Below are 27,936 nucleotides of genomic sequence, written 5' to 3' on the forward strand. Positions count from 1 at the left end.
AATATGTAACTATTAAGAATATCAGCAGAGACCACCAATAAACATCCTACGTTTGCCACACTTGGGGTGTTTATTTTCACAAAACCCTGTGAGGTCAGTGATGTTATTTCTGTTTCACTGGTGAAGAAATAGAAGCTCGGAGAGGTGAACTGCCTTGGCCAAGGTCACAGAGAATCTTCTGATCTTGACCTCACCACCTCCAGATAGGAGGTGAAGGGAAGCTGTGTGCTGAGGGGGTTACGAGGTGGAAGGGGAGGAGGCAGCTTCCACAGAGAAATGATGGCCCACGTCAGAAAGGCAAATGACCTGAGTCTCAACGTCCTATGCACAGTAATGGCCGTGCAAATAGCAGCAGATTTGCCCGCATTTGTGCGACCAAGATTGATTGTGCCAGCAGCCCCGGTAATTGGATGATGAAAGCACTGCAGCTGGGACTGCTGGCTGGAGATTAATTATTAGGGAGGAGGGGGAGTGGCTGGGATGATGCCTGGCAGTGGCGTCTGTGACGCCCCCCCCCCCCAGCAAGAGCAGGCGGCCAGACCTCAGCAATCCGGTGGACCCCTCCCCATCCAGCTGCTGGCCCAGAGCCCCAGCCCTTCCACGTTTCATGGCAGAGGTGGGATGTGGCGTAGGGGAGCTCCCCAGGAGGAAGGCCATTCCTGGGAACAAGAAGCAGCTACAGGGGCAGGAGGAGCCTGGGCTTGGAGGAGCCGGAGGCCAGAGGGGAAATCCCAGCTTTGTCACTTAATGGCATTGTAGTCTTGGAAAGGTGACAATATCTTTGAGCCTCAGTTTCCACAGCTGTAAAATGGGGAGGATAGTGCTGATTTCACTAGGAAGTTGCCAGGATCCAAGGACATTATTGGGCCCTCTGTAGACCTGGGACCCACTCTGGGGAAGCTTTTATCTTCATCCCCACTGCTCAGGTCTGGCCCTTGTCCCCACATCTGGGGCCTGTATGCCCTTCCTTACCCTCCCCAGGGCCCTAAAACTTGGTGCCCAGCCACTGTGGGTACTTTCTGCATGAATGTCAAGGTCCCCAGAAGGATGAGGAAAAAAAGGGGTTGGAGGGTCCCTAGAGGAGGCCCCCAGGGGAAGGCGGGGTTAGAGAACTAATCAGTCCTGAGTCCGGCCATGTCCAGGCTCTCTGGGAGAGCCTCTTGCTGGGATCTGATTCTGCTCCCACTCGAAGGACTCTGGCTGGGCTTTGAGGGATCTGTCATCCCCTTCTCTCAGAGGCATTAGGGTCTGAGAGTAAGAGCTGGGGATGAAGAGAAGCAGCCCTAGTGCCCTTGGGGCAGGAGGAGTGGACTCTGGAGGAAGAAGACCCTTGGATTCTAATTCTAGCTCTGACACTTAGCCAGAGGGCTGAGTCCAGCTTTCGCTTACACATGACCTCTGGTGGCTACAACCAAGTCCATGGTTCCTCCCTTGGTCTTCACTTCTACCAGATGCTCCTATCCTTCCCAATTCATACGCATGACAGAGGGAATCTCGCCCTGATGGGGTCACAAGTCCCTCATGGATCTGTGGGAGGGACAGGCCCCTGGACTGCCATGCCTCTTAGCAGACGACGGTTGAGGCCGGACAGGCTCACACATGTAAAAGGCCCATGGGGTGCCCAGCACAGCGTAAGTACCCACCCCCTGCTCCCCACTCCAGCAAACCTTCTCCCACTTAAAGTTCCAGACCCCAGCTCTGCCATCTTTCCCAGACCTCCTGCCAAGGTCTCTGTCCCTGGGAAGGGAGTAGGTGACAACTGTGAATAGTCACGGAGCATCTCTAAGGACCTGGCCCGGTGCTCGGTGCTTTACCCACTCACATTATGAACGCTTTACAGTCCTTGAGACAAGGCTTTGCCCCGGTGAAAACAGGGAGGTTTGGCCCGGTGAGAGGAGGTGAAGCCAGCTGGAACTGCAGATCCCCAGCTCCCGAGGCAAGCTGTTGGTGTGAGCGCTGGCATCCTTAATCCAGCCCGAGCTCGGCTTCCACGGGGCGTACTGGTACTTCCTGCCTTCTCTCTAGTAGCTAACAGCTGACTTCTATCAGGCCCTTCATGCATGCCAGGCACTGTTGTAAGCACTTTACTTGTACCAGTTTACTGAGTCCTCATCATAACCCTAGAGGATAGGCTCATTCAGTATCCCCGTTTTGGAAACAGCTGAGAGCTCTGCCTCAAGTTCAGTAAGTGGGCCACAGTCGTGTCATCCTGAAGCAGCCAGGTTTCACAGCCCAGCCATGTCACCGTAGACCCCCAGCTTACAGCCCCGCGGTCTCACCGTAGACCCCCGGCTTACAGTCCTGCCGTCTCACCGTAGACCCCCAGCCTACCGCCCCGCCCTCTCACCATAGACCCCCCGGCTACAGCATAGCTGTACGGCTACACCATAAACCACTGTGCTACAGCACAGCAGCCACAGAGCTGCCTGCATTCCAGTTCAAGGCCCTGGAGCCCATGTTCTGTCCACTTCCTCTGGGAAGGTTCCATCAGTCACCCCTTCCCCAACACACACACACGCGCGAGCACGTGCGCGCGGGGGCACACACACACACACACACACCCCTTTAAGGTCTCTCCGTGGGCTCCTTAGTGCCTAACCTGCTTGTGACTTTCCCTTGCCAATAACATCCTCCATCCCACGTTACTCTGCAGCGACTTCTGTCCCTTTCCCCCACTCACAGCCCATGTGCCAGAGTTTCTCCAGGTATTGTGTACACTTCCTCACCCCTCTTCCAAACTGACTTCCACTCCTCCCTCTCTGCCCTAAGCAGAAGGAGACGGTGCCCTCCCCTTTCCGAAGGGAAAACGGCATGCCCATCCACAGCTGGAAAAAACCCGTCTGCCAAACACGGGATCGCTCCATAAGTTGTAAAACACGTTCCAGATGCAGCACTTCCATGGCCAATGTAATCGAGATTAAAAAGAAGCTTCAAAAGACGTCCCCGGACCTAATGCAGAGAGAGAATTCAGGGTTGTGGGTCTGGTGTGGATAGACCCCTCCAGCCATTCGGTAACACTGGGCCCAGGACGGCTGCATTGCCAAGGTTTCCAAGGGCTGCTCCACGGAGCTCCACGGAGTTCCTCTGCCGCCCTGCAGCCTGCTGGACCGTCAGCCCAGGTCACCCGGCAGCCTCAGACTCCTTGAGTTCAGGAAGCAATTCCATTCCTCCTGGGCTGACATCACGTTATACCACTCTGATTCCTTACCTGTCCTCTGCTGCTCATCCTCTAAAGACTGGAATTCTAAGTTCCAACCTTGATCTTCCATTTGCTGTATACATTCCCTCTAATGACCAAAGCCACTCTCACAGCTGTGGCCATTCCTGAATCTCTGTCTCCACGCTAGGTCTGGGCTCCACACCCACATACTGAACTGCCCTCTAATTCCATGGCGAAACCAAGCCCATGGGCTGCTCCCAAACCTGCCCTTCCTCCTGGGCTCCTTCTCCCCACCTCCGCCTCCCTGGCCAGAAGCACACACAGTCCTCAGGAGTCCTCCGCTCTTTGCTTCCCACACCCAAGCCACGCAGAAATCAGATGGATCTATGCCCTCATAGACTCTCTTTCAAATGTAGAACACAGTTGAAAGAGTATGAGCTTTAGGGTTAGACAGACCTGGGTTGAAATCCTGCCTCTGCCATTTACTGGAGATGTGACTTTGGACAACTCTCTTAATTTACCCAAGGATTAATTCCCTAATGTACAAAATGGGGATAATAACCTACTTTGAAGACTTGTTTTGAGGATTAGAAACACTGATGTAAATCCTTACCCTGTGCCTGTCTGGTCCTAACACTTGCTGGTAGTATTCATCATAATGGTGACAGAGATTATTATTATTTCTGGATTCATGTTATTGCCCTAATCCAGGGCCTCATCTTCTCTCTTGTGGACCACTGATGGTGTCAACCTCCCAGAGCTCCCTGCCTTCATTCTCCATCACCACCCCCAAATCTGCTTTTCTGGCAGTAGGTGGAGAGATTTTTCGAAAACGCAGATCTGGGGGGTCCTAAGTGGCTCAGTCCATTAAGCCTCTGCCTTCAACTCAGCCCATGATCGCAGGGTCCTAAGATCGAATCCCGAGTTGGGCTCCCTGCTCAGTGGGGAGCCTGCTTCTCCCTCCCCCTCTACCTCTCTTCTTGCTTGTGCTCTCTCTCTCTCTATCTGTCAAATGAATAAAATATTTAAAAATAAAATAAAATGCAGATCAGATCAGATAGTTACTTGCTTTAAACTCTTCTCTCCCCCATTCTGCCTGATCTGTGTCCCAGCCACACTCACGGTCTCAGAGCACACGTTACTCACTCAGTTCCCTTGGCCTCTGCCTGAAGGTTTCCTTTCCCACCCTTCCGTCATTCCCTGCCTGACATGTCCTCCCTCTTCACGTCCAGAGCCAACACCTGCCACCCCTCCAAGGGGGTTGTCTATATACTTGAAATTGACTGGAGGGCAGGGGCCAGGTCTGACTTTGCTCTATGGCCCCTGCTTGCCTGCATAGGGCTTGAAATAAAGAAGGGCCTCACAGAATGTCTTCAGACACTTGCCCAAGGCTTCCCTAGGCTTGGACCCTGGCCCCTTGTCTTCCTGCCCAGGACTCTTTCCACTACACAGGTCACTCTGCTCCAGCAGAGAGCGGGAGCCCAGAGCTGGTGGCTTGGGTGGTGGATCTCCCCCTGCGACGGCAGCAGCCGACCTGGGGACATCACACACACTCATCTCGGTGCTGCACTCGATAAGTGGGGGAAGGATAAAATTATCTACTGCCCACGTCCTATATCTCCCCATCCTACATGGAGGAGAGATAAAAAATGAACGGCACAAAATCCAATCTTCCTTGGCGCAGAGGCTGGGAGAGGTGGCGGTGGGGGGGCCGTCGGCCCAAGCGGCGGCTCCTCGCACAGCGCATCTCATATTTATTGGGTCGTAATTGAAGGCAGCCTGGAGATGTCCCAGCACTGGCCCCCGGCAAGACAGATGGGGGCACAATGCCGGCTGAGGGAGGGCGACAGGATGCAGACATGCTCACGGGACGGCAGCCGTGGAAGGGAGGCCAGAGAAGGGGAGGCGGCTAGTGGGCATCTGCACCGGCCCTGGGAGTCCCCCCAACCCAGGGGTCAAGGTCCCGCTTCTACCATCTACTTGTGGTGACCTTGAGTCAGACTCTTCCTCCTCCAGGCCCATCATTTCAGCCTTCTGCATCTCATTACCAGGGGATAGGAGAGCTGTCCCGGGATGTGGGGAAAATCCAGGCTACCAACTCCCTGTGTGGCTTTAGGTGAATCTCTGGACCCCTGAGCTTTGTGCCTTCTCCTAGAGAAGAGGAGAGGATGCCTCTGTCTTCTGTGTGAAGGCTCAGGGGGTTGGGGTGATCTACAAGCAACTGAGTCCTGCATTTTAGCAACATCACTAGAAGGTTCCCTGTTGGGGAAGGCAACAAAACAGGAAATGTTGCCAAATAGTAAGAATCTGCTTTGGCTCCCATTGGCTCATGGAAATAATCCAAATTCCCAGGCTTGGCATTCAAGGCTCTAACTCTGGGTTTTGTTTTGTTTTGTTTTTTTGTTTCAGTACCACTGTGGGGAAAGAGTTTGGGGCTGGGAGCCAGGAGGCCTGGGACCAGTCTTACCACTATCTTTCTATGTGACCTTCAGCAGGGCTCTGACCGGCTTCCAGTCTCATTTTCCCCGTCTGTAAGATTTCTGTACGTGGGGGCGCCTGGGTGGCTCAGTGGGTTGAGCCTCTGCCTTCGGCTCGGGTCGTGATCTCGGGGTCCTGGGATCGAGCCCCGCGTGGGGCTCTCTGCTCAGCGGGGAGCCTGCTTCCCCACCCCTCTCTCTCTCTGCCTCTCTGCCTACTTGTGATCTCTGTCTGTTGAATGGATAAATAAAATCTTTAAAAAAAAAAAAAAAGATTTCTGTATGTGATCTATGAGGTAATTAAGGTCTACGAGTCCAGGGCCAGTCAGTGACTAAGGCCTGTCATCTCTCCCTCCAAGTGTTCCAGTCCTCCCCTCCCCACTCCTATAAGGGCTACTACCTCTCCTCAGTACTTATCTTTTTCTCCCGGACCAACACAGGAGCCTTCTGGCTGGCGTCCCAGCCTCTGCCCACCCTTCTCCACACTCCGGTCACGTGACCCTCCTAAAGCACATATTGGACTCTATGCCAAACCCTACTTCATCTTCCTTGACATTGAAGATGCTAGATGACCTGGCCCAGTCTTGTCCTCTGTGCCCCGCCTATCTGCACGTTTCAGGCTGGTCTCCTCACTTGACTCCTCGGTGCCTTCACTCAAACTGTTCTCCCAGACCTTCCCCCTGCCCTCTCTTCAGTTCTGACACAGGATCTTCCCAAACCGGTCCCTGCTCCAGCCTCTCCAGAAGCTTCTGGAGTTCCGATCCCCACGGAGGACCTGTTCCTCAGAGTCCCCACAGCCTCAGGTATGAACGATGCTGCCTCTTCTCCCTCCTGCAGCTGACGACTAGAAATGTCTGAGCCACAGGGGTCCCAGAAGTGACCTCCTCTAGTCCCCCATTGTATGGATGGGGAAACGGAGGCCCAGAGAGGGGCGGTGGCCACATGACAAGTCAGTGTAGAGCCAGGGGTGGGTCTCCTCCGGTGCCTGCTCTCTGGGGTGGGGAGTCAGGGCTGGAGCCGAACTGCAGGAGAGACAGAGAAAGGGGATTGGGCAAAAGGGACCTCCTGGCCACCGTGCCTCTCCTCTAGTGGTTAAGGTGAGCTCAGCAGGAGAGACTCAAGGATGGGGAGAGGCTTCTACTGACGGAGTTCCCATCCTCACCAGGCCCCCTGCTGGTTCTGTCACATCATGGGTTGCAGGTCTCAGTGCTTTAGCTGACCGAGGCACAGGGTAGGGTAGGATTTGCCCACGTGCCCCAGAATGTTAGGTCTGACCAAGCCTGACACCAGAATCCAAGACCCTAGGAGCCCACCCAGCATACCACATTCCCACTCTGGGGCTCGGGGAGGGGAGGTGAGCACCTGGACACTGGAAGGCGCCCAGCTCCCTCCCTAGCTGTCCCAACATCGTTTCCATCTCTGGACAAGACTTTTCTCTACCAGTGGGAGCCACCCATTCAGTGGAACGAGATCCTCAGCTGGGTGTCATGGACACTTGGTCCCTGCCCTTGCAGCTCACAGGCCTGGAGATGGGGGACAGGGACCCTTTAGGGGAAAGAAGATGAGGCTAAATCATTGTGGTGGTGGATGGAAATGGACGGGAGGGTGCCAGAGAAGGGGAGTTGGTAAGAGGACCTGTGGTGTCAGGATCCTGGGTGCCCAGGAGTGACAGTGGCCAGACCTGAGCTAGGATGCCAAGTATGTGGCTCACACCCACAGAGCCCTGCAGAAGTCCTGATCAGAAAGCTGGGCCCTGCCAGGGAAAAGGCTGGGAGAGCCTTCCCTGGTCCCTCTCCATATTTCAGCGAACGATTGTCCCAGGGCTGAAGTCACTGCTTCGGATGAAAGGCTGTTTTATGCGGGTGGGCTCAACGTGATGGTCACATTAAGTGGTGCCATGAGGGAGATTTTCCAGGTATGAAGTTATTAGTTTCCTAGATGTAATTTCATAGGAGGAATATGGCCAAAATGGACCCTCATCAATCTTGAAGCTGAAGCAGCCTGTTTAAGACACCGAATCACATGTTACCCCCATAGCATGTCCGTCAGTGACACTGCAGTCCCCGTGTTCATCCCACAGATCATCACAGAACACTGGGGGCCAGGCTCAGGCTCTGGGAAGCCACAGTTCCCCGCCTGCATCTCCTTTCGTTTTTATAGTTTCATTCTTGCATTCATTCTTTAATGCACCTAGGGCTTATTTTGGAATATGATAAAAGGTGAAGCTTTAAAATGATTTTCCTCAGGGTGCCTGGGTGGCTCAGTTGGTTAAGCACCTGCCTTTGGCTCAGGTCATGGTCTCAGGGTCCTGGAATCGAGCCCCGCATCAGGCTCCCTGCTCAAAGGGAAGCCTGCTTCTCCCTCTCCCTCTGCCTGCCTTTCTGCTTACTTGTGATCTCTCTCTCTCTCTTTCTCTCTCTCTCTGTGTCAAATAAATAAATAAAATATTTAAAAATAAAATAAAATAATTTTCTTCCAATTGGACTGAGTACCTGTGAATTGCAATCTACATCAGAATTTTCCAGGGTGGTTCAATAGCGTACAGGCCCCACAAGATCCTCGAGAGTCAATAGGTCTGTCGTGAGAAAGTCTAGGAACTGCTGTATCCTCAATGACCTTCTCAGAGATTCCCAGTGGATACGGACCTAGTAAAGGCTCTGAGGAGTCCTGCACCCAAGGAAAGCTTTAGGTCTTCTTCCATAATTTTCTTTGACTGCAGAAGCCATTTTTAAGTTACAGTTACAAACACAATGCAGAGCATCATTCACTTTGGAATAAAGATGATAATAGAGCAGAACGAAGACTGAGGCCTCCTCTGCCTTGGATGCAGCTTCCACTCGCTTATGGATCTGGGGTCATGGCCAGAAGACATGCACACAACCAGCTGTGCTCCAGGCCCTCAGCACTAAGGGCTCTGCCAGGAGCCACACACCATGGGTGCCCCACAGAAGGCGAAGTGGCCTGTCTAGCACTGGGCTAAGACTTCACTGAGGAGCATTTGCTCTGAGCCTTGCAGGATGAGCAGAAGTGTGTGATGGAAACAGATGTGGTGAGGGCAGGACCTCCTGAGTCTGGCAGAGACCCAGACCCTCTCTCCAGAGCCATGGGATGGAAAGAGCTGTATAAACAGAGATGCTCGTTGGGAGCCAGGCGAGAATGCCCATGTCTATGACATGGGGCACAGTGGGTGTGGACACGAAGCCAGAACAGGGGCTGGGAAGGGGCCTGAGCATTCACCTTCTAAGTTCAGGGTCTGCTTTGATGAGGCAGGGTCTCCTGGGGCCTCATTACGATAGTTGGCACAGGCCACACATGTGATCCCCTCCCAGGCCTCTGTTTCCTCAGGGAGTCTACAAAGTTCCTTTCCTGTCTGGAACAAGTAACTAGGGAGTTGGAGTGGAGCGAGAGGAGAAAGTGGGGAACCGAATTCCTAGGGATTAATTAGGGCCCTTCAATGAGAACGGTTTCCCCGCTGGAGGCCAATTAGGGCAACTGGAAGCTTGGAAGAGGAAAGGGAGGTACGTGTGTATGGGCTGGAGGCAGGCCCATCCGTCCTGTGCTGCGCTGCGTCCCTCTTGGGGAGAGCAGGTCTCAGAGGCAACCTGTCCACTTACAGGAAAAATACAAGCGCACATAACTACAGAAGAGTTTTCATCCTCTAACTCTGTGAGGTCTTTCATCGTTATCACAAGAATCACCCTCCCCTGGGTAGCACTGTCCTACACTGAGCCCTCACTAGGGGCCATACCCTAGGCCAGGCCTTTGCATTCAGCAGCCACCAGCAATGCCAGAGCATTCCAGTTTTTCCACGTCCCCACCGACGCTTGCTATTTTCTGCACGTGTGTGTTTCTTAACAACGCCCATCCTAATTTGTGCGAACTGGTTTCTCATTTTAGTTCTGATTTGCATTCTCCTGATAACTAATGTCGTTGAGTGTCTTTCCATGTGCTTATTTGCTATTTGTTTATCTTCTTGGAGAAATGTCTATTTAATTCCTTTACCCACCTTTGAATTGTGTTAATTTTTCTGTTGTGAAGTTGTAGGAGTTCTTTATATATTCTGGATATTAATCCCTTGTCAGGTGTATGCTTTGCAAATATTTTCTCCCATTCTGGGGATTGGTTTTTCCCTTTCTTGATAGTGTCCTGTGATGCATAAAGGTTGAAACTATTGTTTTAACTGGGAGATACGCATTGACTGTGCCTCGTGGTGGGTGAGGCTGCAGGCGGGAAACATTATTATCGTTATCATTGTTGCTGCTATTATTTCAGATCCGTTCCTGAAAAATGTTTAGGAGAAGGACCCAGTGAATGGGGTGGAACAAGCCTGGGATTCTGTAGCACCGTAATCCAATGTGATTCAGAAGGGGAACTGAAGACGAAAAGATGTCATGAGGCTCTGCCAGACACGCAGGAAACCATAGCCCTGAACTGAATCTGAAACTGGTACCAGAAAAGAAGTTGCACAAGACAGAACTCCAGTAGTAATGTGGTGATACTAGTGGAGTTGTTTATCAGGTGGTAGTGGAGTAAAGAGAAAAAAAAAATCCCTTCCCAGTCCCCAGGTTAGATTCTAAGAGCTTAGGGAGCTCAGAGGCAAGGCAACTTACTAAGTTGTCTTTTTTAGACCTTGAGGACTGTGGTCCCATAGAGGTCTAGAGACCAATTTCAAGGACTAAGGCAAGTGCTGCAGAGTGCATGTGATTTAGATAGAAGAGCATGAGTCCGGATTCCGGTTGCTCAGGGGCAGTCAACAAGGAAACCAAGAGCCTTGCTGTCATTCTGCTTCCAGAAACCCTTTCTGACCACAACAGGATTGGTGAGACCGTCGAACACGGAGTCTGGGAACAAATCCTCCCCTTGGCTGAGCTGCATCACCAGTTGAATTCCCAGCTACCTTGGGTTTTATGCAACAGGAAAATGGTTAAAGTTAGTGCCATGAGTGGCAGAACATTGAATCCTGGAAATTGGAATGAGAGTATCTGTGATGAGCCAGAGATGAGGTTATCGGTCACCTGGGTCCCCCAGATACTTTCACTGTATGGTCTGTCTGTCCCTGTCTGGATAAGCTGGACAGGTCTTCAAGAGACAATCTGGCATGGCGGGGGTGGGGAGGTGGGGTGGGGAATAAGGAGCCTGGCTGGGCTGCTAGGGCCAGAAAGAGGAAAAGGGGAAAGAGTAGAGGTTGTAGACACAGCATAGCAACCGTGAAGGGAGACTTCTCTACTTAGCTCCCCATTGTTGTGGAATGGCTGGGAAATAAAAGAACTGTAAGGCTTCGATGCCCACACAGGTTTGGGAAGGAACGTCCCTTACCTAAGCAGAAGCTAGAGGAAGGGTCTGCTCTATTTTTATGACACGAGTGTCTAGAAACCAGAGGAAAATTTCCCAAGGGACTGGTGTTATATTATTTGTTGTGGCAGTGAGTTTTCAGGCAACAAGGACAGAGACGGTGGCAGTGTCAGACTTTTTCCTCGAAGGGGATTTCTGACATGCTACCTCAGCAGAGAAGGGCAAGGCTGATTCACACTATCTGTTGGCAATCCTGGGGACATCTAGAAATATGGGAAGAAGAGACACAAGGGGAAAGACGGAATTTCTTGCTAGTCAAAGGCTTGAAGTCTCTGAGATTCAAAATTCTTTGAACTAATGGAATTGTGATCACAATTATCTTCACAGTCTTGTGATATTTGGGATTCATAACTTAAAAATTGAATAGAAAAATCCTTTATGTTTTATCTTTTAATTAAGGAAAAGTGGGTGCCTAGGTGGCTCAGTGGTTAAGCAGCTGCCTTTGGCTCAGTTCATGATCCCAGGGTCCTGGGATCCAGCCTCATGTCAGACTCCTTGCTCAGCGGGAAGCCTGCTTCTCCCACTCCTTCTGCTTGTGTTTCCTCTCACTGTGTCTCTCTCTGTGTCAAATGAATAAATAAAATCTTTTTAAAAAAAAAGAAGGAAAGAAAATCATTATTTTATTATAACGGAGGAGAAACACCTAGGGGTATATTTTCAGATTTTTGTTCTACCTGGCTATCTGAATTTTCTACTTTTCTTTCTATTGTTATTGGCATTTGTGAGTAGGTAAAGTTACACCTGTGAATCAGGGTTCCTCACATTCTTTGGGTCCTGGAAACTTGTCGTTTTGGTGATGGCTGCTTTGACATCCTTAGGGCATAGATGAGCGGGTTGAGGACAGGGGTAAGAAGAGCATACACCACATTGCCCATGATGTGGGAGTCGAGGGGCAGGTCGGCCCTGTAGGCCACAGAGGCTATGGCAATGCATAGGTAGTAGGTACCAACCACCAAGAGGTGGGAGCAGCAGGTGGAAGAGGCTTTTGAGTGTCCTTCTCGGGAGATGATGCAAAGCACTAAAGCCAGGATATGGGCACAGGAGAGAAGCACCAGGAGAAGGGGCAGGAAGGACACCTCCATGGTGATGCAGAAACCCATGAGGGTATGGGACGTGGTGTCAGAGCAGGAGTTCTGGACCACAGCCAGGTGGTCGCAGAAGCAGCAAGAGATGTGAGCAGTGTTGTCAAAGGCCAAGTGGGAAGTCTGCACCCCGGTGGGGATGTGCAGGAGGAGGGCAGTGAGCCAAGCTCAGGCTACCAGGGTGGCATCGGTGTGCGGGTCATGAGGACAAGGTATAGCCCAGGGGGCGGCAGATAGCCACATAGCGGTCATAGCCACGGCCACCAGGATGAAGGCTTCTGAGCAAGAGAAGCTGTGGAAGAGGTGAATCTGCAGGAAGCAGGTGGGGAAACTGAGGAAGTGGTCCCCAAGCAAGAGGAGGGATGGCATCTCAGGGACAGTGGTCATGGTGCAGAGGATGTCCAGGACTCAGAGACTGATCAGAAAGAGGTCCATGGGCTTGTGGAGGCTGAGCTCTGCCACCACAGCCACTAGGATGAATAGGTAGAGCAGGAGAAAGACAAAGAAGATAGGAAGAAAGAGGGATGTGGGCAGAGAGGGAATGCCCACCAGGTAGAAGATGGCTGAGGATTCCTCTGATCTATTACAGGTTATGGTCTCTGTGGTGGGTTACTATGGATGCCCAGGAAGTAGGGAGTGGAAACGTCTGGGGGCAAATCACATCTGGAAATCAGAACAATCAGTGCTTCTGGAATGATACTTTTGTGATTATCACTGCACAATTAAGGTTACCCTCTTTTCTTTTATAATCAAGTATGGGAAAGTGTCTACAATATGCAACCATGTGTCACATGCCGGGTATAGAGTAAATACTTGAACAAGACAGAGACGGTCTCTAACTTCATGGAGCTGTTTCTAGTGGAAAAAAGAGACATTAAGCAACGAATCACATAATTATTTTATCACATAATTATTTAATTATAGTTGTGTTACGTGTTACGTGTTACGTGTTATGTTGTCTCTGGGTGTGGGGCTCTTTGTCAGGTTACAGTGAAGGGAGTGACATTGGAAACGCTCTTGATGGGAAGAATCATTCCTGATTGGAGTCAGAACTGTTGGTGGCTTCTCCCACAACTGGCAGCAACAAAGAATCCAAGACAGCATCTGTGTGACTCCAGAGGACATAGGTAGCTTCTGTAGCTTCCAGCTGGCTGCCACGGCTCAGCGGGGGGGCTTCTGTTTAACCATTGCATGCCCACTACCCAGCAGGCCCCTGGTGCCTGGGCAGAAGTTGTCATGTGACCTGGGGGGCATTGACCATAGAGAGAAACTGGCTTGCAGTAGCTGCTCAAAGGTGAAAGAACCCCTCCCAGAGGAACCAGAAGGGATTCTGGGTTTTCAACCCACAGATCTGGGGGTTTGAGCTAAGGGAAATACTGATTTGCCCTCCCTGTTGGATTTGTCCCTTGGATGAAGGGTCCCGAGAAATCTATATTGATATCGGTATTCCTGTTTCACTAATCCCGGTGACTCCTGAGCAGTGTCCCCATGATTTTCCTGGAGTCACCTCCAATTTCTCTCTCTTCTCACCACACCTCTGTGTGGAAGACCAGCAATGTAAAAACTGGAAAAAACATTTTTATTTTCAAATGCAACAATTTTCTCCCCAAAGACCAGAGAGTGAGCGTAGAAAGGGCAGAGGGTTGAAGCACCTGGGAGACTCAGTCGGTTAAGCGTCTGACACTTGGTGGTGATCTCAGGGTCGTGGGATTGAGCCCCGTGTCGAGCTCCATGCTCAGGGAGGAGTCGGCTTGAAGATTCTCTCCCTCTTCCCCTCCCCCCAGTCTCTCTGTCTCTCTCAAATACATAAACAAATATTTTTTAAAAAGAAAGAAAGAAAGGGACTTTCCCAGTTGCCACAGGCAACCTGCAGGGCACCCCACCAGAGCTCAGGCCTTTGTTTCCCAAAACAGGCTCTTTCTTCTATGTCATGTTTCCTGGAGGATCCAGAAGTTCAAGTTTCCAGGGAAGAACCTTGAGGAGAAAATACTAGGACCAAGATTTTCTGTTTCTCTTTCCGTTTTTTTTTTCCATTGATAACATCAGACAAATCTATATTTCATATTTCTTTCTGAGTCTCCCTCTGGCAAGTGCTGAAACAAGGTGTGGTATCTGCCAATTCAAAAGTTCCTTTGAAATCTTCCAGAAGTCAGACCCAAAGACCTTGCCCAAGAGTGAAAGTCCCAAATTGAGAGGTTTATCCCTTACTTTCCGAACCCCACCCTGAGACATTGGGCCTCTGGGATTTTCTCACACCTGAGGGAATGCGACTGTATGGCACGGGCATTTCTGCGCTCAGAGAGGGAGTTGTGGCCAACAGTCCCCGGTGAGGCAGAGTAGGACATCTGGGAGGCAGAAACGCCGAGGGTCAAGGCCAGAGGGGTCCTCAGGGGTCACTGAGTCCAGCAGTTTTCTCTTCCCTCCTCTGCTTGGCTGCTTTGCAATCCCACCCAGAGGTGCACCTTGTCCAGATCTGCCAGGATAGGTGGTCTAAGGTCCCACAGCCCGTGTATCCACAGCCAGCCTGGATCCTGGTTGCCTCCATCTTGTGCACCCAATCTCTCTTCCTCATCCCTGGTCCTGGTTTACAGGTCCTGGCCTCTCTGCCTTGTTTTCCCACCCCGGCATTCTCTGCCTGTCGTGGGGCACTTTATCCCTGGCCCTACTCACCGGCTAACCCTGGTCCACATGGGTATCTCCTGTGGTATCTCCATGCAAGGCCTTTTTGCTGTGGAGCCATGACCCATTAGACCCTAAGCTCTCTCCTTTTAGGCAGGTCTCTTGGGTGTTTTCTTTCAAGATGGTCCTCCTATGGGAACTGTACCCTCCATCCCTCAGAGATCAACTCCCTGGCATCACTTAGGACATATACGGGGGAGGGTAGGATTTGTCCCTAGACTTTGCTGATAACGAGATGAGTATCATTAACAACCCTCAAGAGCTCAGCCCTTTATGCCAATGGTGCAGACTTTTTATTTTAATGGGAAGTCTGCCTGAAATGCATGGATATGACTTGGCCTGTTGGAACCGTCTGTTCAGTTGAATTCTCTGTTATCATTCTATATTCATTAATTTATTTACTCAACAATATTTATTGAGCTCCTAATCTGTCTCGGGTGCTGTTATTTAGTGTCCTGAGTGCAGAATTATCTGCATCTAAAGTGCGAGGGTTCTTATCCAAGACTGGGTCTTGAGATAGGTGATTTTGGTGATGGCTGCCTTGACATCCTTGTTTCTCAGCGTATAAATGAGAGGGTTGAGGATTGGTGTGAGAATGGCATATGCCACATTGCCCATGATGTGGAAGTCGAGGGGCAGGTCGGCCCTGTAGGCCACATAGGCTATGGCAATGGATGAGTAGTAGGTACCAACAACCAGGAGGTGAGAGCTGCAGGTGGAGAAGGCTTTCGAACGTCCTTCTCGGGAGCTGATGCGAAGTACCGAAGCCAGGATGTGGGCATAGGAGAGAAGCACCAGGAGAAGGGGCAGGAAGGATACCACCATGGCGATGCAGAAGCCCATGAGGGTCTGGGGCATGGTGTCAGAGCAGGAGGCCTGTACCAGAGCCAGGTGATCACAGAAACAATGGTAGATGTGAGCGATGTTGTTATACGCCATCTGGGAGGTCTTGACCGCTGCTGGGATGGGCAGGAGGAGAGCGATAAACCAGGCACAGGCTGCCAGTGCAGCATTGGTCTGTGGGGTCATGTGGACAGGGTAGTGCAGGGGGCGGCAGATAGCCACATAGCGGTCATAGGCCATGACCACCAGGATGAAGGCTTCTGAACATGTGAAGCTTTGGAAGAGGTACATTTGCAATAAGCAGGCAGGGAAGCTGAGGAAGTGGTCTCCAAGCAGGAACAGGGACAGCATCTTGGGGACAGTGGTTGTGGTGAAGAGAATGTCCAGGGTTGAGAGGTTGATCAGGAAGAAGTACATGGGCTTGTGGAGGCTGGGCTCTGCCACCACAGCCACGAGGATCAGGGCATTTCCCATAAGGATGAGAAGATAGAAGAACAGGAAAATAAAGAACACAGGGAGGAAGAAGGTCTCTGGCAGAGAGGGGATTCCCACCAGGTAGAAGACTGGTGATCCATCCGCTGATCCATTGCAGGTTGTGGCCTCCATAGTGAAGCAGAGCTGGATTTCTGGGAGATAGGCAGCTGGAACATCTGGATCCTGGAGATAGCTGAAAACCATAGAAACAAAGGACTCTGGAATGACATTTTTTAATGTTCATAGTTAACATAAGCACAATCACTTACAGCCAATTCTAGAAGACTGATTGTAAGTTGTGGTATGTATTGATATCTATCATGGGAACCCCAAATTCCTCCCTTTCTTCTTTGGTCAAATATTAATTACTAGTTCATAATAACCTACCAGACGGAAGTCATTATGTTGTGTTCATGTGATATAGTGACGAAAGTGAAGAAAGCAGACAAAATTCCTATTTGAGAGTTCACGTCTTACTGGGAAAGTCAGATCTTAACAGTTGATTACGGAATTATAATTGTGAAAAATGCTTGGAAAGAGTTCTTCTGGTCTTCATCTTGGGTCCCATGTTGTCTGGCTTGGGATGTCTCTTCTCTAAAATCAAGTCCTTACGCTTGTGTTTCTAGTTTTGCACTCACTCAAATTCTACCATCTCGCCGCCATCTTGTAAGGGCTGCTGTCTCCAAGGCTCTCCACAACCTGCTTCTGCTCACATACTTATTAAACCTGTTTCTTGCTTGTATGCCTTGAGTAGTGTTTTTTCCCATATACCTCTTAAGCTACGTATCTGGACTTCTACTCCATGTATGATGTAATAGGTCATGGTGGCCCAACTCTTGCACGGCAACAACTAGGAAAACTTGGAGAAATTACACAGATCACATTTTTTTAAATAAATTGGAGAAACATGGCTGCCATGAGGATGAAATGAATTGGAACTCCAGCAAGGAGGGACTCTCCAAAGCGAACTGCCAATCACTTGTTCTTATCTTTCCTGGGAATTATTTGATTTGGGGACCACTGCGTGGCTTGGACTTGGCCCAGGCAGAAGGACACAGATGATGGAAGGAAAAAGCAGCAGTGCTTTTTGGCAGTCAAAAAAGGTTTGTAAAACATGCTGGAAATTTAAGACAATCTAAATGCATAACAGGTTTTCCCCATGGGACAGCTTCTGAATCTGGGGGCTATGCAAAAGAGTTTGGGAAGCAGGGCTTGAGGCTTCCAAAAAAAACAATAAAGAGACTTCTAAAAGGTAGATCCCATGATGCTTAAGAGATTAGAGGGAAAGAGCCTGCCTCCAAAACATAAAGGTCTTATCCTCAAAACATTTTCAAAATTTCTGAAGCTGTAAAAAACAAACAAACAAACAAACAAAAAACTGAAGCCATGTGTGTGTGTGTGTGTGTGTGTGTGTGTTGAGGGAGTAGGTGGCAAGGTTGCTAAAGCTTAGGTTCAAAACCTCCAAAGGGTAGAAGCAAATCTACAATCTTTCAGGGCTGAGGAGACAGAGATCTGCCACGTTAACAATCCACAGCCCAGGAGGCCGTACCTTAAGAACAAGAGCAAGTCCAAGTTAGAATGAATCTTACGAAAACTGAAACTGAACCTAACTCAAGCCTTGATTAGCTCAACTTTGTGGGGAGATTTGACTAGGCTGGGCTCAAAGGAGCCTTCTGGATTGCTGGAAATATGCTATATCTTTAGCTGATCTATTTACATTTATACATCTATATTTGTCTTTTTAAAAAAAGATTTTATTTATTTGAGAGAGGGAAAGAGAGAGAGAGAGAGAGAGAATATGAGCAGGGCTGGGGGGCAGAGGGAGAAGCAGACTCCCCGCTGAGCAGGGACCCCAATGCGGGGCTTGATCACAGGACCCTGGTATCATGATCTGAGCTGAAGGCAGCTGCTTAACTGACTGAGCCACCCGGTGCCCCTATAGATCTATATTTGTATGTATATCAATATCTGTATCTGTGTCTGTGACTATGATGTCTGAATCTAGAGCTATAGCTATATTTATAGCTAGATGTATATCTGTACCTAATATTGTAGGCTTTATTACGCCTGAGTTATACCTTTTTTATACAAGCAAGCAAGCAGGCAAACAAAAACAGCAGGATATTTTAAATCTTGCCTCTGTGTGTATGGCTTTTTGTCCTACTACAGTGAGAGGAATGGCAGAGGCACGCTTTTGTTGGAGAAGTCTCTTGCTGATAGGAGTCAGGGTTAAAGGTATATTCAATCCAGTGGCAGGAAGAAAGATTGGAAGGCTTTCCTGTGTGATATGATTTGTTCCCTCCCCCCTAGTTGCTGCTGCAGGAGAGCAGGATTTCCTGATGAATGGTAGCCTGTAGACTTCCCTAGCCCCAGCTAAGAAGGTACTATAGTAAACTGGAAACTTAGGGGTCTTAGGGGCCACTGTTGCAGAGACAAACACAATATTCTTGTTTGTGACAGTGCCTAAGGCACAAGCCCCTACCTCAGGGGCTTCCCCTGTGAAGGAAGGAGAGATGTGTGCTTCTGAGCACCCACAGACCTGGAGGCCCTCAACTGACTGGCATATGGATTCCTTTCATACACAGGAACAAGCCCATGGTCTCTTTATATCATGGCCTCATTAACTTTGATGATTTCTAAAATGACTCCCTCCTTGATTTTTCCAGAACAGACCTATTTCTCTGACTTTTGCTAAAACCTCTCTCATATCATTGAATCATAAGAATATCAAACCTGAAAATGGTCAGCCAGATTTTTTCTTTATAGACCGAAAGGCCAAAGCCTTGCCCAAGATCACATGAGGCCAGTCAGTCACAGAACGAGGACCAGAACTCAGGTCTCAGACTCCCAGATTGGGGCTCTCTCTCTAGATCATGTTCCCTGGACAATCTGGAAGTTTTCATTTGGGAAGATATTGGGGCAAAGTTTTTTCTCTTTTCTTCTCCATTTCTAAGCTGATATTGGCAGCCACAATCAGAAATTTCAATTTGGGGGAAAAAAAGTAATTTCAATTTGTTCTTTAATCTCTTTAGTGTGTGTGGTGGGTGGCCTGGTTTCTCCTTAGGGAGTGAAGGCTGGTAAAATGCCTTTCCCAAAAGACGCATGGAACAAACCACTTCATTGTGAATGCTTCCTTGAAAGAAAAAAAATATTGTGTTCTGAAGGTCAGGCCCCAGTCCCCAGGCAGGAGAGCAAAGCTGCTGCACCCCAGCTGAAAAGAGTTAATTCTCAGCTAACGAGACCACCAGACCCAACCTGCCTTGGCCAGCTGAACAGGTTTTCCTCATACCCCCAAATGGTGCCAGCTGCATTTGCCTACATGTCATTATAGCTCAGGGGAGATGATTTGGGACTGATGGTCACTGAGTTAAGTCGAGCTGGGTTGTGAGGTGCAAAAATTCAGAGCCAGCAAGTCCATCAGTAGCCCCTATCCTCGCTCCTCTGTCCCGCTTCTACTCAACAACACTGGTAGAGAGGGCAAATGCTGTCTGAAGTCGGGAAACAGAGCGTCTTCTCAAGGTCAGCCAACAAGTTCACAGCCAAGGCGCGTCTTGAGACCAGCTTTCTGGCTCCTATGTGGTGTTCATAAGGATTTTTCATGAGATAAGATGACCCGCTCGCCTGCCGTCCAAGATCGATCTTCCGGCAGCCTTATTTCTTCTTACTCTCGTCACCTGGTAACTCCTTACTCTCGCCGCCTTCTTCTGCCTGCCTCAACTCAAATGCTCCCTCTCCCAAGAGGCTTCGCTGGTCTTGGCTGGCTTGGGCCCTCTTTTCTGGCTTTCAGGGTCCCTGTGCTTTCCTTCGTCATCACTACGATCATACTGGGGGTGGGGGTGTCTCTGTCTCTTTCTGTGTCCGTGGGTCCACCAGGCCCGAGCCCCTGCAGGGCCATCATGGAGCCCGATTATTTCTATTGGAAAGTGAGCCACCACCCCTACCAGGAGCTTGGTGGTCCAGAGATGGGAGCCGGAACGCAGCTTTCCCAGCAGGCCTTGAGTGGTTGCTGAATCATGAACCCGGCATGAAGGGGTCATTAGCGAGGAGAGAGTTTTAGTTTGACCATTTCTCATACAGCTAGGGCACACAAATGGGGGTGGGGAGGGAGGGCTCAGAAATGGGCTGTGGTTTGCTCAAGGTCGCACAGTTAAGTCGGTGACAGAACAAGAACTAGAATCTCCGAGGGGCAGGATTTCCCCTGAACCTGGGGATCCCTCAGGAGGAGACCTGGCTGCCCTCCCTCCTGGGGCCACGGAACAGACTCACCAGTAAGACTGATTTGCTCCCCCCGAAAAGCACTGAGGCACTTCCCTTCCCTAAACTCCCATTTTGTCAGAATGCACCTAGGCAACAGATAGAGCACAAGCTTGGGCACCATTAGACAAGAGCACTGAAAAATGTTTTTGCAAGAATTTGGTATCTGATATTTTTGAAAAGCCCCGATGTAGCATTGTGCTCATAATCAGAAACTTTCTGGACTTCCTTACATTTAGTTTGTGGTTTAGATGAAGGGAGTTCATGTTGAATATGTATTACAGGTGTGTTTTCGGCGCTTAAGGGCACCGAAGGTATTGTTCGGGAAATTTCCTTGGTCAGGAATATCTGTGAACCACACTACAGCACTGGTGGGGGACAGAGGACAGAAAAACCACTCACTAGAAGGTTCAGCCCGATGCTGCAATTTACATACATCCTCTCCTCTTAGCATCCAAGCCTGCCAGGGAGTGGTTATGTCTCTTGAACAAAGGAGAGACTGAGGGTCCATCCGCAAGGCCCCAAGGTCCAACTCTCTGGGGTGAGAGCAGAGGGTGATCTGGGGCTAGCCTGCGGCAAAGGCCTGAATCCCACCTAGTGACCAAGAGCGCTGCTTCCTGGACCAGCTCTGCCTCTTGCCAGCTGTGACTTTGGGTCCCTGAGCCTGTTTTCCCTCCTGTAAAAGAGGGCTTTGGAAGAGATGGTCTCCTCCGGCTCAGTGAGCGTCTTGGAGCACGTCTCTGTGTCTGGCCTGGTGAGGGGTCAAAATGGCTGTCTCATAGCCCCAGCCTCTGAGGAGGGAGAGCGAGGGCCCTGTGGCATGCTTGCCCCTCATGGTCACAGCATCATCACGCTTCACCGCAACTCCCAAATCCACGCCATCCTCCCACAGTATCTCCACTATCCTGTGCCGTTCCCATGGCCAAAGAGGAGGATATGTGCACGTGATAGAGTCTGGGTTCAGTAACTGGAGCTACAGCGACCTGGGTTTCCATTCTGGCCTCACCGCTTTCCACTTTCCCCCTGAACTGCAGTCCCCTCACCCGTGACTCACAGTATTACAGATGCCTCACTAAGTATTTCCCTTTCTCTCACTGTCATCGGCCTTGCCTCTCTGTGAGAAACTCTCTCACAAAAGCATCAGCCTCTTGCCTGTGACTGCCCATCCCTGCCCGTCCTGTCGGGGTGTCTGTCCCAGAGCCACACAGACCGGGGTGCACCCTGGGCCCCTGACTATGGCTGTACACATCCCCGGCCTCTCTGAACATGTGTGCTTCTGGAAAACTCCAGCCCCGGCTCAGCTCACCTACAGGCCTGATCCACATTGCTGTCTTCTGTAGAGTCACCACACTTGGCCCTGGGGGAAGAGCCAGGAAGGAGCTGGGCCACAGCCCATTAAACCCTGGAGTCAGGGCCTGCTGGGGCCTTCTCCCTCAAGTTGGTTCCCCTAAAGGATTCCACGCCCGCCAGCTGGGACCACCTCCCTAGGGTGGAGTGGGGGACGTGGCCCTGGGCTTTGCAGGTAATGGAAATAGTGTCATTAACAACCCTCATGGGTCCCAGAACTTTATCACCCATGTAAGAGTTCGATTCTTTTTTCCCATCTGGCCCCACAACAGCCAGGGAAGACAGGCAGAGCCAGGATTGTCCCCATTATTTGAGAGCTGAGGAAAAATCCAGTGAAGGGAAATGACTTGCCCAGGGTCACATCAGTGGCAGAGCTGGGATTTGGGCCCAAGATTCCCATTGCTGTTCAGCTGTTCAGCAGCACATCGGCCTATGGCAGAGACCTCAGTTCTTTCCAGTGATGTCTCCTTGAACAAATCCCTTAACCTCCCTGGGCCTTTATTTCCTTAGCTGTGAAAAGGGTATAACAGCACTGCCTATCCTGCAGGCTTCTGGGAAGGTTTAGGTGCTGAGCTCCGGTCTAGCTCATGGTAAACATTCAGTAAGGGAGAGCTGTTATTTGGATAAACCAAAATAGGAAAACCCTGTTGTACCACCGGGACACACTACCACAGCTGTTCCAGGAGGGACTTGCTAAGGTTCTATGGGAAGAACGTGCGGCAGGGCGGACTGTGCCCCAGCCCCAGGCAGGGCCCAAGCTGCATCACAGCCTGTTCGTACCTCAGTCTGTCAGATTCCTTCCTGTGGCTCCATAGTTCTCACTATCTGACTCTGTCATGCTTCCACTAATCTGTATAAAATTTAAACAATTTTTAAAATTTCACTAGTAATAAATAGATCCCATTGTAAAATAGTTAAAGCAATATGGAGATTTATGGGGTAAAAGGTAAATGCTTTCTTCACACCAACCCTTTCTCATATTTCCCCTCCCCCCGCCAAAGGTAACGATTTGGTGTGTTACTTCCACACCTTCCCTAAGCATGTGTGTGTGGCGGGGGTTGGAGGGACTGTTTCGTTTTTCCTCTAACATAGAGTCATTTTGTTCTTATGGTATCACTTATCTTCCAACTTACTGAGTCTTGGAACATTTCTGTCTGACATACTTCATTATTTTAATCTGTTACTTGGTATTTCATAGTATGGCTATGACAGCAATTATTTCATGTATTTTCAGATTTCAAAATATTTCATCATTTCCCTGCCAATGAATATCTAGGTTGTACACAATTATTGCTATTCTGAACATTATTATAATTAATGTCCTTTTAATGCATTTTGGGGATAGGTACCCAAATATTTCTCTCAGATAGGTCCTTAGAAGTAGAACTCCTGGGCCAAGCAGCAAGCACTTTTTATTTTATTTTGTTTTGTTTTATTTTAAATCAACTAATTACTATATAGTGCATTGTTAGGGTCAGAGGTAGAGTTTAGGGATTCATCTGTTGCAGCAGGGACATCCCAGCTTCAAACCCAGAGACTCCGAGAACATGAACTCCAGCAACGACTGAGATGACCTCGCTGCACCTGGACCTGCTGCTGCTGCCCAGACCCAGGGAAAAAGCATTTCAGCTCACAGTAGAGACTTCTGGAAGCGATGTCTGCCAACTGTAGATTTACAACTTCGGGAAGCAAGATTACTAAGCCATCGGCAGCTTCTTGGAAACCGAAAGAATAGCACAGCAGAGGCTGTAGCCCCTTCTGATCGAAGGAACTTCTGAGGGGACTGAAGATGGTTTGGGCAATTTCGTTGAAGAACAAACCAGAACTTTCTTTGGTCTCTCCTCCTCTCCAGATCTACTTCCAACTGAAGGAGAGGAATTTTGGTTTGGGATAAATTTGTATATGTGGATCTTTGCTTCAGGGCCACAAAGGTAAAAGATGAGGGTTTTTCTATGGGAGGAGGTCTAACCATTCTCAAGTTAAAGGCAAAGAATTCCTGCAGAATCACTGGACTGTTAGGTGGATTTTTGTTCTGTTTTCTGTTCCTCAGACATGACCGAGCTCCTTTTGTGTATGTGTGTGTGTGTGTGTGAATAAAACGATAGAAGTTTATTAAGTGAAGATACAGAAAAAGCTCTCAAGAGTGAGAGGGGACCCCGACAGGGTTGCCCAAGACAGAGCTCCTTAATAAACACCTATTGCCATGATGGTGTTGTATGGCGACAGATGGTAGCTGCACAGCATAACGTCTAGACTTTGCCAAATCACTATGTTGTAACGTTGTGCATCAACTATACTTCACTAAAAAAAAAAGTAAAAACCAGGTTTGCACATAAACAAAACCAAAAACAGGTGCGCCTGAGTGGCTCAATCAGTTAAGTGTCAGACTCTTGCTTCTTGGTGGGGTCGTGATCTCAGGCTGGGCTCTGCGCACAGCAGGGAGTCCACTTGGAATTCTGTCTCTCCCTCTGCCTCTGTCTGCCCTCCTCCCCCTGCTCTCTCTCTCTCTCTCCCTCTCTAAAAATAAATAAATAACATCTTTAAGAAAACAAAGAAACGTCCCCCCAAAACCTCCAAAGCCAGCTTTTGGCAGCATGAAAAGGACTAAAGTCTTTTTGGGGTGTGACGAATGAAACTAATGACAAGACTCGGTTATTGGCAGGAAGGGCTCACAGAGAAAACAACCATCATTTGAACTACGGTAGGTCAGAGAAAGCAAACCGAAACCAAGATTTAGATCCCTTTCAGGTTTCTAATTTTATTTCGTTTTACCTACAAAAATGAGCCAAAATAGAACTAATCTGGTGGCTGAGTTTCTTTGCAAAAAGCCAACACTTTAAGACTTCCTAGTATAACATTAGGGGATAAAATATGATTTACTTTATTACCTCTGAGAATGAAAATGTCCTCAGGCTTCTAGGAAATGATGGGCTGTTCGATAGTCATGGTAACAAATAGTCCTCAGAACTTGTTTTAAACCTGTTTAATTGCTCAATGGCAGCTTTGCACTAATATCCACGTTCCTGAAAGCCAGCCAGTCTAAAAGTCAGCCACCCACCAACACCCTCCCCCCAGTAACCACACTTCCACTACTGAAGGCAAACTGTTCCCTCAATACCAGCACCCCTGAAGGTCCACCAGCCCCTCCCCTCCACATTGTCCCCAGCCCTGTGTGAGATCAGCTCCCCGTGTTCCTCAGAACCATATGCTGGAACTTTCCCAATGCTTACGTTGGTGTTAAGTTCAGCCTTCTGTTTTCAGGTGTGGCATGCTGGTCTCTGCCTTTGACATTTTGTATTTATGTCTCTGCGGTGCAGTCGTAATGTTCCCTCCTTCACTTTTGATTTCAGTAATTGGGGGTCTTTTCTCTTTTTTCTTAGTCAATCTACCTAAATATTTGTCAATCTTATTGATGTATTCGAAGACCCAGTTTTGATTTTGTCAATTTTTCCCATCCTTTTTTATTTGTTTCCATTCTAATCTTTATTGTTATTTCATGCCTACTGCTTGTTTTGAGTTGAGTTTGTTTTTAAAGAAAAATGATAAAAGAATAATTTCTTAACGTAAAAATTAGATTATTAATAAATAATTTATTTTTATTTTTATTTTTTAAGATTTTTTATTTATTTACTTGACAGACAGAGGTCACAAGTAGGCAGAGATGCAGGCAGAGAGAGAGAGAGGAGGAAGCAGGCTCCCTGCTGAGCAGAGAGCCCGATGCGGGGCTCGATCCCAGGACCCTGGAACCATGACCTGAGCTGAAGGCAGAGGCTTTAACCCACTGAGCCACCCAGGCGCCCCATTAATAAATAATTTAATAAATAATCTAATAACAATAGATGATTAACTTGAGATTTTCTTCTTTTTTTCATATGAGCATTTATGGGTCTACATTTCTCTCAAAGCACTTGTTTTAGCTGTATCCCCTGATTTTGGCTATGTTGTGTTTTCATTTTCTACAAGATATTTTCTGATTTTCCTTGTGATTTCTTTTTTGACCCATTGGTTTTTTAAGGGTGTGCTGTTTAATTTCCACATATTTGTGGAAGCAGCATTCAGTGATAGAGTTTTTATTATTTTAAATTTTTTTTTACGATTTTATTTATTTATTTGACAGAGATCACAAGTAGGCAGAGAGGCAGGCAGAGAGAGAGAGGAGAAAGCAGGCTCTCCATGGAGCAGAGAGCCCGATGTGGGGCTGGATCCCAGGACCCTGGGATCATGACCCGAGCCGAAGGCAGAGGCTTTAACCCACTGAGCCACCCAGGCGCCCCGAGTTTTTATTATTTTAAAGATGTATAGAATAGAGGGGCACCTGGGTGGCTCAGTGGGTTGAGCCTCTGCCTTTGGCTCAGGTCATGATCTCAGGGTCCTGGGATCGAGCCCCGCATCGGGCTCTCTGCTCAGCGGGAAGTCTGCTCCCCCGCCCCCGCCTGCCTCTCTGCCTACTTGTGATCGTTCTCTGTCAAATAAATAAATAGAATCTTTTTAAAAAAAGATGTATAGAATAGAATAATGGGCAGATTATTTAAAATATATATGGCTTGTGACCAAAATGTCTAGTTTAGTAATAATGATGGCTTCGAAGATGGAACTAGACCAGGTACTGTGGACAATTCTGGGAATATATTTGAAGAACATGTAAGAGGAGGATAAAAGAAATTAAAGTGAACCATGCTGTTTGAAACATAAACAGAAAGCACAAAATAAGAATTTAGCATACTATAAGCATTTTACTTAGCATCAAGAATATAAGAAATTAATGCAGAGGAAATGGTATTACCATAAATATCATTCTTGTAATGGAATCATAATCTCATGACTACATAAGTATTTTCACTATGTGTAAGTGGTAAGTGGAACCATCTTTAGAACTCAACGTTGTAACCAAGTTTAGAAGCGTTTTAAACTAGCATTTGACATTTCAGAATTCATTTTTTAGTGTTTTTTTCTTCCTTCCTCTCCCAATAACATTGAGATATAAAATATACCATACAGTAGGCTCATGATATATGTACTTGATATATGTCACTTAGCAGACAGATTTTATTTTCTTGACAAGAAGCATAGGTAGCCACTTGTGAGGACAGATAAATGATCAGATTAAAAAAAAAATCAGATCATTGCTGCCTGAAAACCAGTTGGCTTATGGAATTATTCTAATGCTTGGATAAAAAAAGAAGCCTCCACGGGGAAGAATCAGTAACACTGGGACATCAGTCCCACATGCCTTGACTCAGGATGAGCCCTGCACCCTTAGGGAGAAGTGAGATGGATTTTAAGAAAGCATTTTCCTGATGTACATGTATCTTATCTGAGCTTAACGTAAAAGCTCTTCACAGACCTTAATTCTGGCAGACAGTCATCTGATATGTCCCTGGTTTGTTCCCTCATTTCCTCTTCCTGACGACTTTTTCTCTCTTCAATTCACCAATACCTCTTCCTGTTGTTATTCCAGCCAATCAGGAGACGAGTACACAGAGTCCCATCCCACACTCACCCGCCTGCCGGCATCCATGCCTGCATTCCTTCTGTCTTCCAGCCTATCCCCCTGGACTAACTCTTCATGCTCCTACCTAAGGCCAGTCTCTCCAGAGATGACCCCGTCATTCTCCCACCACCAGTTTTTTTTTTTGCTCGAACAAAAACTTGATCTCTACCAACTGTTGATTAACTTTTCAAAATCAAGGTGCAGACCAGTCTTCTAATATGTTACTATGTCTCCAAGAAAGAGATAATATAGCTGTATGTATATGTTGTGTATGTGTGTATAAGTATATGGATTTGCTTGTATTAAAAATGGAAAGAAAAACAAAAATGAATAAAAATAATTTTTGTAAAGGGAATGCAACAGGTGGAAGGAGCAGAAATGGGGACAAGAATTCACTAAAAATGACTTGATTCACAATTTTGACTTAAAATTGCTACCATCATGACTTTAAAAGACCCCATTGTTATTTGCTGAAATTCTCACTCTCTGCTAATGCCCTTGCTTCAAGTCCCATCACATGCTGCAACTTTATCACAATTTGCTAAGAAAGATTTTCTTTCCTTTAACATATGCCACAAGAATGTCACCGCCTGTGCCATTCACTTTTCTGAGAGTGGTTTTCCTTCCTGCCTTTTTCAGGGGCACTGTAGTTCTGTCCACCATTTTTTGACCTGTGAGATTTCTGAGGAAGACTGAGTGGCAAAGTCTTCTGTGCTTGCTTGAGTGAGAACTCCATTTCTTGACTGACGCGGGGTCTAAGCTAAAAAAAATCAGCGC

At 48.4% G+C, this 27,936-nt stretch overlaps 2 protein-coding genes across 2 annotated transcripts; both read right to left on the minus strand.

Moving 5' to 3' along the window:
- Positions 1-11,747: 11,747 nt before the first annotated feature.
- Positions 11,748-12,458, minus strand: LOC308350899 (olfactory receptor 2AT4-like; the record flags this gene model as incomplete). Its single annotated transcript, XM_080816357.1, has 2 exons — positions 11,748-12,194; positions 12,249-12,458. 2 exons carry the CDS (start codon positions 12,456-12,458, stop codon positions 11,748-11,750), a joined length of 657 nt encoding a protein of 218 aa, XP_080672483.1.
- Positions 12,459-15,227: 2,769 nt separating this feature from the next.
- On the minus strand, positions 15,228-16,199 carry LOC308350900 (olfactory receptor 2AT4; the record flags this gene model as incomplete). Its single annotated transcript, XM_080816358.1, has 1 exon — positions 15,228-16,199. One exon carries the CDS (start codon positions 16,197-16,199, stop codon positions 15,228-15,230), a length of 972 nt encoding a protein of 323 aa, XP_080672484.1.
- Positions 16,200-27,936: the final 11,737 nt, after the last annotated feature.

The sequence above is a fragment of the Martes martes genome (assembly GCF_963455335.1).
Source record: "Martes martes genome assembly, chromosome: 10".
In the NCBI taxonomy this organism is placed as follows: domain Eukaryota; kingdom Metazoa; phylum Chordata; class Mammalia; order Carnivora; family Mustelidae; genus Martes; species Martes martes.